Source organism: Fragaria vesca, linkage group LG4 (assembly GCF_000184155.1).
Source record: "Fragaria vesca subsp. vesca linkage group LG4, FraVesHawaii_1.0, whole genome shotgun sequence".
NCBI lineage: Eukaryota > Viridiplantae > Streptophyta > Magnoliopsida > Rosales > Rosaceae > Fragaria > Fragaria vesca.
The window spans coordinates 2,093,590-2,111,876 of NC_020494.1; the positions used below are offsets into that span (position 1 = coordinate 2,093,590).

At 37.2% G+C, this 18,287-nt stretch overlaps 1 protein-coding gene and 1 non-coding gene across 2 annotated transcripts; one reads left to right on the forward strand and one right to left on the reverse strand.

Moving 5' to 3' along the window:
• Positions 1-607: 607 nt before the first annotated feature.
• Positions 608-5,917, reverse strand: LOC101299571. Its single transcript, XR_184422.1, has 3 exons — positions 5,850-5,917; positions 1,977-2,036; positions 608-1,265 (listed from the first exon to the last, which is right to left on the reverse strand). It is a non-coding gene; the product is annotated as an uncharacterized LOC101299571 (transcript).
• Positions 5,918-6,224: 307 nt separating this feature from the next.
• LOC101310601 lies at positions 6,225-9,143 on the forward strand. Its single transcript, XM_004297817.1, has 5 exons — positions 6,225-6,276; positions 7,256-7,483; positions 7,912-7,934; positions 8,228-8,821; positions 8,895-9,143. Exons 1-5 carry the CDS (start codon positions 6,225-6,227, stop codon positions 9,141-9,143), a joined length of 1,146 nt encoding a protein of 381 aa, XP_004297865.1.
• Positions 9,144-18,287: the final 9,144 nt, after the last annotated feature.

An 18,287-nucleotide genomic window follows, 5' to 3' on the forward strand; every position in this document is an offset into this window, starting at 1 on the left:
ACCCAGCATCTCATTCTCGCTGAGAGAAGGAACAGCCGCACTAGTCTCAAAAGGGGAGGGGCTTTGCCCTCTCCCATCTCATTCTTCCTCTTCTTTCCTTCAATCTCTCTTAATCTAGTGTAATTTTTTTTTTTGCTATTTCATGGACTACTCCCCGGAAGCTTCAAGGCATCAACCTCTACAAGATTGAAAACTTGGGTAATTGTGGGAGATGTAAATCAAGACTAGTCATGCTAGTTCTTAGCTATTTGTGACTATTCTTGTTTTCTCTTACATTTCTCTACTCTTTTCTATTTCAATTTTGTAATTGTGATGTCTATGATTATGGTTTGTGAGTAGTTTCTGTTTGGGAGCTAAGGTTTCTACCTCTAGCTCAATTTTGATGTAATGAACACATTTTCGAATAATATATATCGTATTTTCATATGGGTGCACTCTAATTATTTTGCTTATTGATTCTTGATGCATGAATTTGGGAATTGATGTCAGGACTTACCCTGAATTTCACCCTGAAACCTGAAATAAATCCTGCAGGGTCCACCTCCAAGCAAAATTTACCGAAAATTCTGGCATAATCTACCCTGAAAATGGACAACCCTTACCTGAAAAATTCTAAATAAACACTTATATTATAACACATCCATCCTCAACTCCTGGAGCCTTCCTGCTCCCCAAGTTCATAACATCTCCCAAAATACATCAAGCCTTAATCAACCAACAACAATCTCAAATGGTCATCAGAGCATATCTATAATGAAAGAAAAATAATGAATAATGAATAAGCGGAAGCAGCCTCTAACTATGTCTCGACTCCATGTACGCTTGACCTCAATTAAACTTAGTATGCAAACTGGGCATTTAAAACCGAAGGGTCTAGGGGAAAATAATTTAAAAACATTAGAATGAGTGGACAAAAATAAATTAAATAATTTAACAAATACATAATTTATATACTTTCCTATGTTTCAACTTTTAAAACTTAATTGCACGCATCTTTGATAATCCAAATAACATTAAATCTAGAATTCCATAAAAATAGACAAACCAGCCCCACTGGTTAATCAAATACAGAAATCTCGAAAACAGAGACAAAAAACTAGCCCCGCTGGTTAATCAATTACATAACTGAGAAAAATAAAACGAGCGGAAGAGATATCACCATGTAAGAAGAGCCTCCAAAGCTCGGGTCGGTGCCTCCCAGGCTATAGTAGAGTCCCACGCTAAGCACTTGACTCACCTATGGTGAGGACCGTTAATAAGGCTAGCTAGAAATAAATAATAATATCCGATCAGTGCCTTCTAAGCTATAATAGCGTCCCACGTTAAGCACTCGACTCACCTATGGTGAGGACCGCTAATAAAAGCTAGCTAGTAATGAAATATAAGCGACCCTATAGTATGGTCACTAAAAACATATAAAAATCACTTAAATCCATAAAATTTCCCCAAGTTCATGTGAATGGTACGGTTCCCAACCATACTTGGAAATTATCAAATTCAATGACGTGTCTCACACGTCAAAATATTCTCAAAAATATTCTCAAATCCATAATTAAAAGCGAGATTTAATTATCAAGTGTAAATTGTAAATAATTTCTCAATCTGAAAGTACGCTAAAAATATTCTCAATGTCAAGATCGATAATCCACAAATAAACGAGAAAGTTATAAAAAGAGAATTACCGAAAATCCCATTTTTTTTCGGATTTTCGGTAGTCTTTAATAAATCTCAAAGTCAACAATAAAGCCGACAATAATTAAATCCGAAAATCATAAATGATATCCAAACTCAAATACCAAATTAATGATCCGAGCTCAAATCCATAAATCATGGTCAAAAAATTAATTCATGCATCAAACTCAAAAAATTCCTAAGATCATTTCATAAGCTGAAGTTATAATATATGCTCGGAATATAAAATGACAAATTATAAAATCTTGCATGCATATTTATTGAAAACCAAAGTGTCCACTCACAAATTTAGGCATAAGCCCGACGATATCCGAATCGTCACTCAAGTGGGGTCTCCTCATATCCTGGCACAAAAACAATGTTTAGGACCAAACTTCAATTCCGGAAAATAAATAATTAAATATAAACACCCAAATTTCTTCCGCTTAACCCACTACCTTTACTAGGGTTAATCTTACCGGATTCACACCAAACTCCACCACAACCTTAATTCATCAATTCTAACAATTTGGGATCATTATCAAGAAAATCCAATGGTCAGATCTATTCTATCAACCGCCAATTTCTCCAATCTCCGAAAAATTCCAAAGCTAACCAAAACTCCTCAAAAAATTCCAAACTTCACATCATTAAACTCCTTTCATTAAAACAAACTCAAAAACATGTAAAACTACCCCTAAGGGGCGGCCGGTAGCCTTACTCCGGCAACCTCTAATGCTCCCCAAAATTTAACACAATATTCCTCTCAACATGCACAACAACTTCCCTAACTAGCACAAACACCAATTTCAAGCCTAGATAGGGTAATCGAACCAAAATATTAAATTGAGCCCTAAAACTTCAATTATACATTTCTCCTTACCAAGATCGAATTGAGCCGATTCATTTTGAGGGTTTACTACCCTTGCTGAGAGCTTCAAGATCAGCCAAGAATTACTGGCTATGGCTGTTGGAGGAGGGAGCTCCAGCGAAGAGACAATCGGGTTTCTAAGGGTGTTTCCCTCCCGTTCGACTACGTTACATGCTCGGTCACTAGCCCAGGAAGGGAGAGGAGGCGGCGATGGTTCGATTGGGACCGGTGTGGCAGTCCAGTCCAGTCGGACGACGTCGGAAGTTTTTTGGCGAGAGAGAGAGAGAGAGAGAGAATCGAGAGGGAGGAGAGAGGGAAGAGAGAAGAGTGGGCTTTTTTCCCAAACCTATCCAACACTTAATACCCCAAAAAATAAAACCTACTAAAATTTAACCCCTTTTTACCAACTAAAATTTACTTTTTTTTTTTATCTGATAAACTTTTCCATGCTAACTTCGATTTTAACGTATAACATGTTTACGAATTCGTATTAACGTCCTCTACAACTTCCCTAAAGAAATTTTCTCAAAATAATTTTCCTACAAAAATTCAACTCCAGGGTCATTTAACATTAAACGGTTACTCAACTCAGTAAAAGGTCAAAGTAACCTAAAAGTCAACAACTGTAAATTAACTTGAGAACCGAGATGTGACAATTCTCCCATCCGTAAAAAAATTTCGTCCTCGAAATTTCAAATCATGGAAAAGGGTAGAGGTTACTTCTTTGCACCTCAAACTCCAATAAGTGCTAGGCTAAATTGTTCCGTCAACAATGCTCTTCCAACTTTTTTCCACTAAAAAGTACCCCTTTTTACTTGTGGAAACAATTAACTGAAATCTTTTCCACTTACATTGGCACATCATAAGTTATGTCAGGATCCACCCCAGATTTCAGATGAAATCCGGAATGAACCCTACGGGGATCACCTCCAAAGGAGATGCTATCTTGAAAATGGACAACCCTTCTAAAGAAAAAAACACCTGCAAACACACTTCTAAAATCATAAACCAAACTTGCACTCCTGGAGCCTTACTGCTCCTCAAGTTCAACACATCTCTCATAATATCAAATACTAATCTAAAAGAATCCCACAACCAACATCAAGTTCAATCAATAATTTGCTAGCTGGATTATCAGAGCATGTCTAAAAAAAATGAAGAAACAACAATGCCTAAAGAAGCGGAAGCAGCCTCTGACTATGCCTCGACTCCATGTACGCTCGACCTCAAATAAACTTAACCTACAAACTGGGCATTTGAAACCGAAGGGCCCAGAGGAAAGTAATTTAAAACGTTAGAGTGGGTGGACAAAAATAAATTAAATAATTTAAAACGTAATTTAAATATTTTCCCATGTTTAAACTTTTAAAACCTCGATGAACGCAACTTTGATAAACCTTTTACTTTGAAACCAAAATCTCAAAAAAATGGACAAACCAGCCTCGCTGGTTAATCAAATACAGAAATCTCGTCAAAAGAGATAAACCAGCCCCGCTGGTTAATCAATTACATAAATGAGAAAAATAAGACAAGGGAAGAGATATCACCATGTAAGAGGAGCCTCCAAGACTCGGGTCGGTGCCTCCCAGGCTATAGTAGTGTCCCACGCTAAACGCTCGACTCACCTATGGTGAGGACCGCTAATAAGGCTAGCTAACAATAAATAATAATATCCGATCGGTGCCTCCCAGGCTATAGTAGCGTCTCACGCTAAGCGCTCGACTCACCTATGGTGAGAACCACTAATAAGGCTAGCTAGTAATGAATAATAGTGACCCTAGTATGGTGACTAAAAACATACGAAATCACTTAAATCCATAAAGTTTCCCCAAGATCATGTAAATGGTACGGTTCCCAACCATACTTGAAAATTATGATAAGAAATTATAAAAAACTCAATAACGTGTCTCACACGTCAAAATATTCTCAAATCCATAATTAAAAGCAAGATTTAATTATCAAGCATAAATTGTAATTAATATATGAACCCGAATTACTCGCTAAAACATTCTCAAAGCCAAAATCGATAATCCACGAATAAATGAGAAAATTATAAATAGTGAACTACCGAAAATCCCATTTTCGGTAATTTTTCATAAATATCAAAGTCAACAATTAAAACAATAATAATTATAACCGGAATCATCAAGAATATCAAAACTCAAATACCAAATTAATCACCCGAGCTCAAATCCATAAATCATGATAAAGATTAATCCATGCATCAAACTTAAATAAATACCAAGATCATTTCATAAACTGAAATTTATAATATAAGCTCGGAAAATAAATTGATATCTTATAAAATCTTGCATACATATTTATTAAAACCAAAGTGTCCACTCACAGTATTAGGCTTAAGCTTTCCATTGCTCGGGACACTCCTCGAGCGCCGCCTCCAAATATTCACATTCTCAAGTCAATCCCACGTTTGATGACAAACAATAGAACAAATCGGTTAGACCGAACTCCGAAATAACGATTGACTTACCCCTTTTTCCTAGTTTGACTAGGGTTCTTGGGTTGACCAGGATTCACCAAGTTTGACCAATCATTGTTATTAATCATTTTGACTAATTTCCCAACTACAACTTAGTTGGTTCCAATTCCGAACCTTAACTTGAAACCGGAATATCATTTGATTCCAAACCTAACATATTGAACTCATTTGCTTTACAAATATATCACATAGAAATCCTACATAGATTTACTATGGACACCCGTGTACTTCGGCTTTTCTCAATATGTGCTTAATTTCAAACATAATGTTAAAACTAGTAGTTCAGCTTCACTCACCGCCATGACAACTACCCACTCACTTTACTTGTCAAGCAAAAGCCATAAACCATTTTCCCTTAACGTATTAGCCAACAAGGTTTTAATCAACTTGATTTTCCAAAGTCTTACTAGCTTGATAAATCACTAAAAACCGTGTCCATAATAATAACACAGTAGTATCCTTTTATTTGGTCTGTTTACTTGCTGAACGTATCCTTTAACGATTTTGACGCCAAAACTCTAAATCCATACCTTTATATTCTAAACCCCAATTCTCACGGGCCAAATTTCATTGTCATTAATCAAACTCACCCCCTTTCTTATAATTACAGTATTTGAATGATGGTCAAGACGTCTCCGCTACTTCTAAGCCTTGAAGAATTATTATATAATATAACCTTTTCAAATACTGAATCAACAAAGAGCTATAATTTCCATACTAAACATCAACCTGCTTAAATACCAACAATCACTAACTTCAAATCGTCTCGGCCACAATAATTTTAAGATATTAAACCCAGAAACTTACCCATGATTTTCCTTTCCAAACTGAAATTCAATTTGCCGTTGCTGCCCATCACCATCACATTCGCATCCACATTTGTGTACCACCGACCCAGCAACTCTAGACTCCAAGATCGCAAGCTCAACAAACCTCACATGCCAGATTAGTAACAATGCGTTAAGGCTTCGCAGTCCAAAACAACTTGGAGGCTCTTAATCAAAGGTGAGTACGAAAATTACCTATTTAGAATTACTGGAAAATCTAGCAGCCACCGACGACAGAGCAATAGCAATGGCAACGGAGGGGGCAACGGCCCTAGTCTGAATCAGAGGTCGATGGTTTGGTTTCGTCGGCCTGCTCTGATTGATTAGAGAGTGGAGGTAAGAGAGATCACCAAAAATGGAGGTTTCGACTACGCGAGATGACAGCACAGTGATGATCAACAACAATGGTTGGTGGCGGCGCAAACCATTGATTTGGGTTTCGATCGGGACAAACTATAGTTTCAATAGATGCTGGCGGTGTTGTCGATAGGTGGATAGAGCTGCCTTCTCCATTGTTGGCCAAGGGAGAGAGTGAAAGAGAGTTCGAGAGGGGGGGAGAGAGATAGAAAAGAGGGATGCGGCGGCGAGAAAAGGAGAGAAAAATGAGAGAGAATTTTAGGGTTTTGGATTTAAAAACTAATCATTAAGAAAAGTCAAAATCGTCCTTTAGTTAACGATACCACAATAAATTTTCGTAGATTACAGTTTACCCGTACAAATTCTGATTTAAGCGTACCACGTGTCCACGAGTTCAGTTTAACAAGCTCTATAACGTTCATGAAAGGAAAATTTCTCAAAAAGCATATAGGTAAAAAGTCAACATTTTGGTCTTCTAAAGTGTCTACACAAGGGCAAAAATGAATTAGGTCATCATTTACCATCTTGGTGACCAGTAAATTAGTAAAGACAGATACGGGGTGTTACAACTTATCTATCAAACCCAAGGCGTGCATATACTTTAACAAATCTCAAACTCAAGGTTAACTGAAATACTCCGTCAACGTTCCATATGGCACCACTCACATAATACACCATGCTCCTTGACTTATCTTCCACTGTGTATAATAGCCTTTGGAGATACTGTTTTGCAGATTTACTACCCCCAGTAGAAGCTTATTGGGGGTAGTCAATTGTATTTTTTTGCCGCTATATATTTTACTACCCCCCAGTAATTTTTGAAATCTTCATTCTTCTGATTTGAATATGTTTTCTTATAGTTTTATGGTTTGTTAGACTTTCATTTTGGAGCGGTGCAGCGGCACGCTGCTGTTTATTTTACTACCCCTAGTAATTGTTTGTTTGTTTTTTTATTGTGCAGGTTTCTTCCCTTTAGCCTTGTGTTTTTGTGATTCAGAGACTGAAGAAAACTGGTTGTTTTTCTTCAAGCACTTGAAGGCTGGTTTAGGGAAGCTGTGTTGGAGACTAATCCGGGTTCTTCAGTTGTTCTTGAAGTTGATGAGAGTACCGAGAGGTTTAAAAGGGTTTTTGTAGCTTATGCCGGCCAAATTCAAGGTTTCAAGTTTAGCCTACCTGTTTTATATGTTGATGGTGCCTTTGGAAAGAGCAAATACAAGGGGCAGATTCTTGCTGCAACTGGAAGAAATGGAAACAAAGGTACTACCTGTTATTTTACTACCCTTAATAATTGTTAGTAATTTTTTCATGTTTTTAGTTGTACATCATATATTTTTGGAGCGGAACGCTCCCGTTAGCGGTGCAGCGGCACGCTGCTTTTTATGTTTCTTCTCTTTTGTTAGCATTTCGTTTTGGAGCGGAACGCTAGCCCTAGTAATTTTGAAAATCTTCATGCTTCTGATTTTTTTTTTTGTTAGTCTTTAGTTTTGGAAAAGAACGCTCCCATTAACTGTGCAAAAGCACGTTTTAATGTGTATTACGGCCTTTAGGGATATTGTTTTGCAAGTTTACTACACCCAGTAGAAGATTACTAGGGTAGTAATCTCTATTTTAAACGTTACTACCCCCAGTAAACTTTATTATTTCGCATCTAAGTTGATTTTTCACTGTTTTAATGTGTATAATAGCCTTTGGAGATACTGTTTTGCAGGTTTACTACCCCCAGTAGAAGCTTACTGGGGGTAGTCAATTGTATTTTTTTGCCGCTATATATTTTACTACCCCCCAGTAATTTTTGAAATCTTCATTCTTCTGATTTGAATATGTTTTCTTATAGTTTTATGGTTTGTTAGACTTTCATTTGGAGCGGTGCAGCAGCACGCTGCTGTTTATTTTACTACCCCTAGTAATTGTTTGTTTGTTTTTTATTGTGTAGGTTTCTTCCCTTTAGCCTTGTGTTTTTGTGATTCAGAGACTGAAGAAAACTGGTTGTTTTTCTTCAAGCACTTGAAGGCTTTGTTGGAACCGCAAGGAAGGATTATCACATTCATTAGTAGTCGTGGTGTTGGTTTGTTGAAGGCATTTGATCTCATTTTTCCTGGTAATCCTCATCTTTACTGTTATCATCATTTGCAATACAACCTGAGTCGAATGTATAAGAACAAAGGAGGGGAAATTGTTGTTGCTGATGTGTTACAAAAATTCTTTAAAGTGGCTCATGCTTCGACTGAGAAGTCTTTCTACTTTCATTTAAAAAATTTGAGAGATGAAGGTGGTGCTACTATTATTGATGAATTCATCATGGAGATTCCATTGGAACATTGGTGCCGTGCTTTCTTTAAAGGTTGTCGGTATGGGATTATGGCAAATGGTATTGCTGAATCCTTTAATAACTGGATTGTTGCTGAGTGTTCACTGCCCCCTTTCCCTATGTTAGATCAAACAAGAATGAAAGAAATGAAGATGATGTCAGAAAGGAGTGTTGAGTCGAAATCTTGGACTACCAAGCTTACTCCTAAAATGGAGAAGAGGCTGAAAGAGCAGCTTGATAGGTCTCGTGTGTTCAGGGTGATTGCTTCCCATGAAAATGTTTATGAGGTTAGGAATGATAAGTACTCCTATTCAGTGGACCTCTCTACTCGTACATGATTGTTCATGTGTGAAGTGGCAGATTAATTGCTTCCCATGCGCTCATGCACTTGCTGCTATACAAGGTGCAAGACTTGATGTGTATGATTTCATTGATCCTTATTTTACTGCTGAATACTATAGGATGTGTTATAGCTTTCCTATTGCACCTCTGAGTAACGTGGATGCCTCTTGTTCTTCCACTGAGGAATTTATACTACCTCCTGTTACAAAGAGGCCGGCTGGGAGGCCTAAATCAAAGAGGATAGCATCTGCTGGTGAGAAAAGCTGATTCGATGCGGTCGTTGTAATAAGATGGGCCATCATAATAAGAAGAGCTGTACGGAACCTTTGAACATGTTGCTGTAGTTTCTTGTACATCCCTCTGGTTGTTAGTGGATGTTTAGAATTTGTTGTTTTTTGGATGTTTTTTGAACTATATTCAGATTTCTCTCTATTGTAAGGATTTTGATTGAAAATTTTTGTGATGTTCATTATTGTGGAATTCTTTTGACAATATTATTATGTTCATCTGTCCCAAGCATTAAAGTTCTAAGGGTCAGTAACTTTACATAGGATCTTTTTATTTATTTATTTTTTTTTCTGTTCTTCCCTCCCAAGGAATAAACTTTACTGGGGTTAGTAATGTTTCCAAGTCGTCAGATTTACTTGTTCTGCAGCCTAACACATACTTTGCTAGGGGTAGTAAAGTTTCCAGAACCTCAGTTTTTGTTGTTCTGCACCCTAGAACATACTTTACTAGGGGTAATAATGTTTCCAGAGCATAAAAAAACACAACTAAGGGGGTAGTAATGTTGTTCTGCACCCAGTAATAAACTTTACTAGGGGTAGTAATATTTCCAAGTCGTCAGATTTACTTGTTCTACAGCCTAACACATACTTTACTAGGGTAGTAAAGTTTCCAGAACCTCAGTTTTTGTTGTTCTGCACCCTAGAACATACTTTAGTAGGGGTACTAATGTTTCCAAAGTATCAGATTTTGTTGTTCTGCACCCTAACACATACTTTACTGAGGGTAGTAAAGTTTCCAGAGCATAAAGAAACACATTTCTGATGGTAGTAAACCATTACTTTACTAGGTATTAAATTCCCTTAAATTTACATGAAAGTTTCAAAATAGAACTTAAAATTGGATCTCAGTCTTAGTTGTGATATCTATACACAATTCTAGTAAAAGTTACATAAATCATTTGTTTAATTTCGCTAACTCCTCTAACATCTTCTTCCTCATTTGGTTGCCACCTTCTTGGTTTAGATCCAACCCAGCACACATTGCCTCCATATAATGTAGAACAAATGGACCACAATCAGACCTGCCATAAATCAAAGGGCTAACTATATTAATAACTTATTTTGACTGAGAAAATAAATCTGAATATTAATGTACATTACTGCCCCCTCATTTATGCTGTTCCTACCCCCCCCCCTAACAAAAAACATTTACCAGGGGTAGTAAACTCTCAAAGCATCTGGTTATGTAGTTATCAACCCTAACAAACAGTGATACATGTACAAGAAGAATATTCATGTACTTACGATGATACATTTTGCTGGGGGCATGTGCGGTGTTCGGTCAGTTTGTATGGTTTGTGATGGATGTTATTATCAATAATCCAACGTATTGTCACCTTTTCGTCCTCTGTCATTTTCACTATGTTGCTAGGTTTTCTGCCTTGACTGTCCTCAGGTGCGTAATCAATCGCGTAATCTTCCCTATATTCATTCTGGTCAAGGTCTTGGCTCAAAGTAAACACAGTTGTATAATGTATATGTTTGATGAACTCCTTGATGTGCTTCACCTGTATATTAAGCAACAAAACAATTTTTAAACATTAGTTAACCTTAACAATTGAATGCTTTGCTTTGCATTTTTTTTTTAATAAAAATGTTTTGATTGTTTACTCACCACTGCTTTTGGATTTTTGAAGTGAAAGTTGTTTTTTTCTTTGTACGGTGTTGGCAGCGAAGAGTTCATGTGATAAAAGCGTTTGTTGATGTTGTCAATCAGCAGCAAAGTGTAGTGAAGGCTGGACCCGTGATGTAACGGAATGAAGACCATCTGCTTTCCAAACAGGGTCCAAAGCGGGTTATAGAAGTTTTCCTCCATACCGAGTTCATAACCACTTTTGAAGTCTCCAGTTGTTCCTCCATTTAGCTTGTGCAGTTCCAACATTGTTTCATGCTCTATCACATCCTTCTGCATTTAAAAAACAAATATGATTAACCTTAGATCAACCAACAGATATAAATAATATTTTACAACCCATAGTAAACTTTACTGGGGGTAGTAATGTTCCAAAGCATCAGATTTCACTACTACAAAACCGGAAATAGACAACAGATATAGTTTTGATTGCTGGGAAGTCCGTGATGAATGGGCTGAATTTGTTAGCGATGAGTACCTTTAGACTTTTGCAATGTGGATCATCAGAGAAGAAGAAAAAACGGTTTAGTTAATTTACTGGCCATGTTATGCTCTCTTCATTCAAGTCATATTCAGATAGTTTTCTTTGGTTTAACCAAGTGTCTAGTACTGAACTTCTTTGATTTGTAGCTAGCTTTACCTTTTCCTTTATGACAGCTAGTATTATTTAACTTTACAATTCACTCAAAATTAAAATTCTAAATGCGAAAGCATTGTAAGTGTACGTTATTACTTAAAGTAGTATTGCAATTTGATTTCAGTTTCCTAAATTGATGCACTAGATCATATGGTTGAAAAATTATTGGTTGTCTCTCCAAATAATAGACAATGGTTTTATCCTTGAAATCGTTGTGTTTTTCTGTTTTCTATTGTTACGGACAACGTTATCCATTTAAAAACCGTTGTAACAGTTTCTTAAAGCCAACGTATCTGTTGAGAAACAGTTGTGTAATGAAGTTGGAAAACATTATTCAACTGAAAACCGTTGTTTATAATCAATTTAGCCAACATCTTTTTGTAAGAACCGTTGTGTATGAAAGTTGAAGGAGACCAAAAGTAATGTATATGATATGTTTTCACATCAATTTTAAAGCAAAAACTGTTATTGAATAATTAACTAGACAACGGTGCAATTAGTGCTAACAGTTTGTGCTACGTATAACTACAACGATGTGTGACTAAAAACCGTTGTACTTAATTATGTGTAACAACGGTAGTGTACCGTTGTGGAGTGCATCATTAAAAGACAACACTCACCTAGACAACGAAAATAATTTTTTTCAGACAACGGTGTAGAACTGTTATCTAGTTACGATTTTGTACTAGTGTTTAATTATTCTGCAGCCTAACACATACATTACTAGGGGTAGTAATGTTTCCAGAACCTCAGTTTTTGTTGTTCTGCACCCTAGAACATACTTTACTAGGGGTAGTAAAGTTTCCAAAGCATCAGATTTTATTGTTCTGCACCCTAAAACATACTTTACTGGGGGCAGTAAAGTTTGCAGAGCATCATATTTTATTATTCTGCACCCTAAAGCATACTTTACTAGGGGTAGTAAAGTTTCCAGAGCATAAAAAAACACATTGCTTGAAAGGTATTAAACATAATGCTGTTTTGCATTAAAAAATACTCTATGAAAGGTATTAAATTTACATGAAAGTTTCCAGATGGTATCCTCACAGTCATTATAGAGATCAAAAATAAATATACATACCAAAAACTTAAGTTTACTACCCCTAGTAATCTGCTACTAGGGGTAGTAAACTTGCAAAACAATATCTTGATGAAAATATAAGTTTTATTGCCCCTAGTAAACTTACCACAATCTCCATGTTCATGAATCCAACAGGAAGTTTGGCAGCTTCTGCCCTTTCCTTCAACAACCTTATGTACACTTGCAGGCTCTGCGATCATAACATAAGTCAATATTATTAAATTTAGAGTTCACTGAGTGGTGTTAATAAGGTGATATTATTTATTTTTTTATTACTCACACTCGACAATATGTCTGAGTGTTCGATGATCCTTTTCAAGTCACTCTTTGATAAACAGTGCCAGCCTTCAGGACATGTCCAGTACGCTTCACTGTAGAAAAACATTGAATTCATACTCCAATTAAAACAAATATATTTTTGTAATTTTGCATAAGCAAATTGTAAAGTTTTATATAATTGAAACTTACTCTTCCTTTTTGTTCGAGCGGGCTTCAAACCATTGTTTGTAGTGCATTTTCAAATCGTCGCCCAGTGAATCCCATGTACTGTTGTCACACTTCAGATTCTTGATTATAATTTTTTTGTGGACTTGAATGTCTTTTGGAGAGTCGTACTCCTAGTCAGGGTCCTTTGTTTTCTTGGCGTTTCTAGGGTTCAGCTTCACATTTTTTTCTATCGACATCGGAGCCGTTGCTTTCCTCTTCTTGGAATAAGTATTCATCTCTTTATCCTCTGTTGTTGCTGTTTATTCGGTCGATGAAACTTGGGACTGAACTGTCACAGAGATGTCGTTGTCCTTTTCTGTTGCTGATTGTTGGATAGATGCAGCTTGGGACTCAACTATCTTATCTAAATTACAGATGTCATCATCTGTGAGCGGCAAGTCCTCATAGTCCATTACTGGAGATATGTGATTCAGTGGTTTTTCATCATGTATCACAGCCTTCACAAAATAAAATAACACATGTTATTCTCAGATTTTAAACAATAACAAAACGTTTACTACCCATAGTAATAGTTTGCCTGGGGTTTACTACCTTGCAACACAGTTTCCCTATTAAGTCTACTACCCCCTAATAATTTTATATTCTCACCAAAGCTTCTGGTTGATCATCTGCAGATTGTGTTGTTTGTGCAGTTCCAACTTTGAACTTGACTATCAGGCTTCTGTTCTGGTTTTCCTGATTTTTTAATTTAAAAAAAAATATTAGTTAACATAATAAAGAAAACAAAATAAAGTAAAAAATAGTATTAGTTATAGTGTAAAGTATCATCTTACATTCCTTTTTGTTTGTTCATCTCCTTGGCAGCCATATTCTTCCCCACCGAATTGCCTTTTCTGCTCGGGAGGTCCATTTGCTGAGGATTTTGCTTTTTTAAGCTTTCTCTTCAGAGCCTTGTTGAGGCTGTCTTGCGCCCTTTTCTCCATCTCTAGCTGCTTTATTTTGTCATCGGCAAGCTGTAACTTGTGCACGTAATCATTGATTCTATTCTGGAGTTCTTCGTTTACTTTGCCGAGTTCTTTTAGCTTCTCATTCAAATCTTCTGGGATCTCCTCCTCCAAGTCTGTCAGTAGTGTCTTAAAATTGTCGCCCACTCTTTTATTTTCTTCCACTTCTTGCTGGCTTGATAAAGGAACCTAAGACCGAATACATACAGATAAGTATGAAGTTTACTACCCCCTAGTAAACTATTTTTTTCACAATCTGGAAAAAAAAAATGTGACTTACTACCCCCACTAAATGTTTACTAGGGGTAGTAAACTATGCCAAACAGGTTTACTACCCACAGTTAACTACGCCAACAGTCAACTATTGATTTAGAGATGATTATACAGTTTACTGCCCCTAGTAAACTTGATATCATACACTTCTTATGCAATGAAAAGTGAAGTTTACTGACCCTAGTGAACTATTACTAGGGGCAGTAAAGTATGCCAATGCACTTTTATTTCATTCATTTTTCAGACTTACCCATTCTTCAAAGCTCGGGGTGCCATGTTCGTCTGGGGTGCCATATTCCTCTGATCCGGAAGTGCTTTCTTCCTCATCCTTCCATGGACTTTGAGCAACCAGTTCATGTTTTTTGCAAAAATAAGATTTGTTCAGTTTTTTAGAAACAACATCTAAGTACAATGCTGTATAATATTTGGAAAACCAAAAACCAATTTTTACCTCAAGCTTTTTCGGTCTCTTTAAATAGTCGCTTCCGTAGATGATGCCATTTGTGGATCATCTTACAAATCTTGGCATAGCTGCTTGTTTCTTCTGGATCATTTCCTTGATTTTTGTACGCTCCAAGAAGCAGTACAGAGGCAGAACTACGCAACCATTCAGACCCTTTGGCTTGCCCGTGACATGCTTTTTCACTCCTTCATGGAAGGCTTCAATCACCTTTCTTGACTAGTTTATTTTGTTTATTGCTTCTAGGTCCTCACATGTCAGCACCAATTGCCATTCAATTTGGCTTCCAGATGTGCTGAAGAAGAAAGTAGCCAGTAGGAACATTATGATCAAGGAAGCAATTTTCCTTGGTTCTGTCTCCTTGTTCTTAATCTTGTTGAGCTCTTCTGTCAACTTGTCGTGGATCATCTTCCTAAAGATGGATCCTTTCGTTTTGCCGAATATAGTTGACTGTTGGCTGCTCTTCTTTCTCCTGGAGATTTTCTCTTCCTCATTTTCACCTTCTTTTGTTAATCCAAACAAAAGATGCACATCTTCCTCTTTACTCTCCATTTCTTTTTCTCCAAACATGAACTTTTTTGTCTCCTTGCAATAGTGCCTCAATAAAATTTCTATATCCAACTCAAATTTGCTGACCTGATCCACAACGATGCTCCTGGTTCTAAATGCGTTAATCATTTCACCAAAGCAAGTTTGACTGATCAGCTACCATGCTTCTGAGGGGATTTTGTCTCTGTCACTCTCTATTAATTTGAAGAATGTTACCAGAGTACATTTATGTTGAGTGTGCGGAATCTTTTCCAGGTCCTCATCCTCGTCCTCCTCCTCATCCTTGTCATCCTTCGCTATTTCTGCCACTTCTAATGCTCTCTTCTTTATAAAATACTGTTCCACTTATTCTTCTTCTTCTTCTTCTTCTTCTGTGTCATCTTCTTCTTCTTCTTGTCTCGCTCTTTTTTGGGGAACCTTCAATTTTTCCCGTTGTATATATGAGCGCAAATTCATGCTTGTGTTGACGGACGTAGATGGTGAGGTTTCCTCAGACTCTGGACTAGTAACAAGTTGCCTTCGTGCCATCCTGCATATGCAAAACACCAAAGTTTTACTACCCCTAGTGATCCTGCCTTTATAAACTAGATATTAAAAAGTTTACTACCCCTAGTAAATTTCAACTGGGGGTAGTAAACTTGCAATAGAACATCTCCAAGACCAATATACACTCTGAAAGAGAAACAACTGATGTGCAAACAAAACTTTATTTTACTACCCCTAGTAACTTCTACTGGGGTAGTAAACTTCTATTTCCAACACCATTATACACATGCAGACCTAGAAAACAACTCGCGCGCATTCAACAAAATCAAAGTTTTACTACCCCTAGTATTGAACACAGCCATTAGACACATCCAGACAGTGGAAATAACTGACATGCAAACAAAAATTAAAGTTTACTACTAGGGGTAGTAAAGTTGCCACACCGTTTCCACATTGCCATAAAACACATTGAAGCAGAGAAATATGAACCCAAACAACATTATTGGGGGTACAAACACAGATTTATGCTAGGGTTTCTTTTCACCTGAAAAAGATGAATTTAGCGCGATGTAGTGGTGGTGATGGAGTGAAGCAACAGCGGTGAAGTACTGAAGCAGCGGCGGCGATGTACTGAAGCAGCGAAGCAGCGCGCGGGGATGGGTGCTGAGGTCTTGATGGAGTGAGGAGTGAGGCAGCAGTGTCGATTGATTGAAGAAGCAAAGCGGCGTCGATGGAGTGAAGCAGCGAAGTGGCGTCGATGGAGTGAAGTGGTGAGAACTGTTGAGAGGAATTGAATTCGGAGTGGCGTCGACGAAGGAATTGAATTCGGAGTGGGTTGGAAGCGGTTATTAAGGCTGGGGTATAACTGTATTTTTATTAGGAAACATTGGTTTGGGCTGTGTAATATGTTTTTGATTGGTTTGGGCTAGGAAAAGGTACTATTTGTGCATTAGGGATTTTTCCCTTGATTGATTAAGCATGGAATTTCATCATCTCATCATCTGCACGTGCGCCTCTCATCCTCACTTCTTTGGGCCGGGCCAACCAGAATGTGGCACCTCCTCCCTCTTCTAAGCCCAAACCTGTGAAGCTAGCCAACCCTAGCTCAACCTTATATATGCCTCTCTCATTCATTCGGAGGAGGAGGGAGAGAAGACCACAGCTGCACACAATGAAGGGGAACGGAAGGGCTCTGCCCTTTCCCGTGAGTGACCACCAATCCCATTTCCCATTCCATCTCTTCTCATCTCTTCATTTTAGTTAATTTTCTTTTGGGAATTCAAGAAGAGCTCACCTACAAGCATCAAGACTTCATCACTAAAAGGAAGATTCAAGATTGGTAAAGAGAGGGAGCTCAATTTCATGTGGGTTCATAGTTGTTTATAGCAATTTGTGAATCTAACTTGTGCTTCCTCTCTACTCTATCATTTCTTTAATTTTTCATGTATTGGATGATGTATTTGTTTATGGGTATTGAGTGATTCAATTTTGGGAGTTAGGGTATTAAAGCCCTAAACTCATTTCGTATAATGTTGGTACTTTGATTGATATAAATGCAATTTCCATTGTGTATACTTTGAATCCGAATGTGTTGGTCATTAGAGGCATGTTTTTAGGCTTTGTCACCCTTTGAGATTATGTTGTGGAGAATTTGATGATTAGATTGATAAATTGACAACTTATTAGTTTTGTGCATCTAGGATTTGAAGTGTGGTAACCATTAGCTAGCATGATTGTAGCTAAGCTTACTTGGGTCCCTATTATCTTGCACTATAGGCCTCTAATTTAGATATTACGGCCTTAACCGGCGTAGTGCCTAAGTTAGAGAGTTGATTGTGGCCTTAACTGGCATAATCGATATACCGAAAGGATAATTGGTCTAGTAGCCTTAACCGGTACTGGATACGGGACTTAGCACAATAGGATATGTATTTGTGAAATTGGTATCAATGTTTGCAAATGAGTTAGTGTGGATCACCCGAGACTCCCATGTTCCCATAATTTTCTAGTTCATTAGTTAGTAGTTTATTTTTCATTTCGTTTTTCGTCAATTTAGTTAATTCCCCATTCAATCTCCATTTTATATTTCGACTCATTGTAGATAACCATCACTAAGCTTATAGTTTTGATTAGGCTTTGGTGAGAACTAGAGCCAAACATTACTAAGGCTTGGTGCCTAGATTAACATTTTCCTTATTTTCTTTTTCTTTTCCTTTGTTTGCTTACTGACTTTTGTTCCGATTAGCCTAGGATTGTGGGTTAGCCACTAATCCCCGTGGTACAATAACTTGGGCACTTATACTTCCCTCTTGACAACGATACGTTCACTTGCATGAATTGTATCCAAGTCAATGGCGCCGTTGCCGAGGATTATGGTTTAATAGCCTTAGTCCCTTGGTGAAGCAGATTTCTAGGTCATTTAAGCATATTTGTTTTTGTTTGTTTATTTTTTATAAAAGAAAAAAAAAATTGTTGTTCTTTAGTTATTTTTGTGTACTTATTTTCTTTCTTTCTTTATAATTTTTGGTTACTAACATCATTCTTGGGAATCCTT

Coding starts and splice junctions, on each gene's coding strand:
- LOC101310601 (XM_004297817.1), top strand. CDS start 6,225: ATGGAGGTTTCGACTACGCGAGATGACAGCACAGTGATGATCAACAAC. Junction 6,277..7,255: donor AGTGATGATCAACAACAATG/GTTGGTGGCGGC, acceptor TTTTTCTTCAAG/CACTTGAAGGCTGGTTTAGG. Junction 7,935..8,227: donor TTGGAGATACTGTTTTGCAG/GTTTACTACCCC, acceptor TTTTTCTTCAAG/CACTTGAAGGCTTTGTTGGA.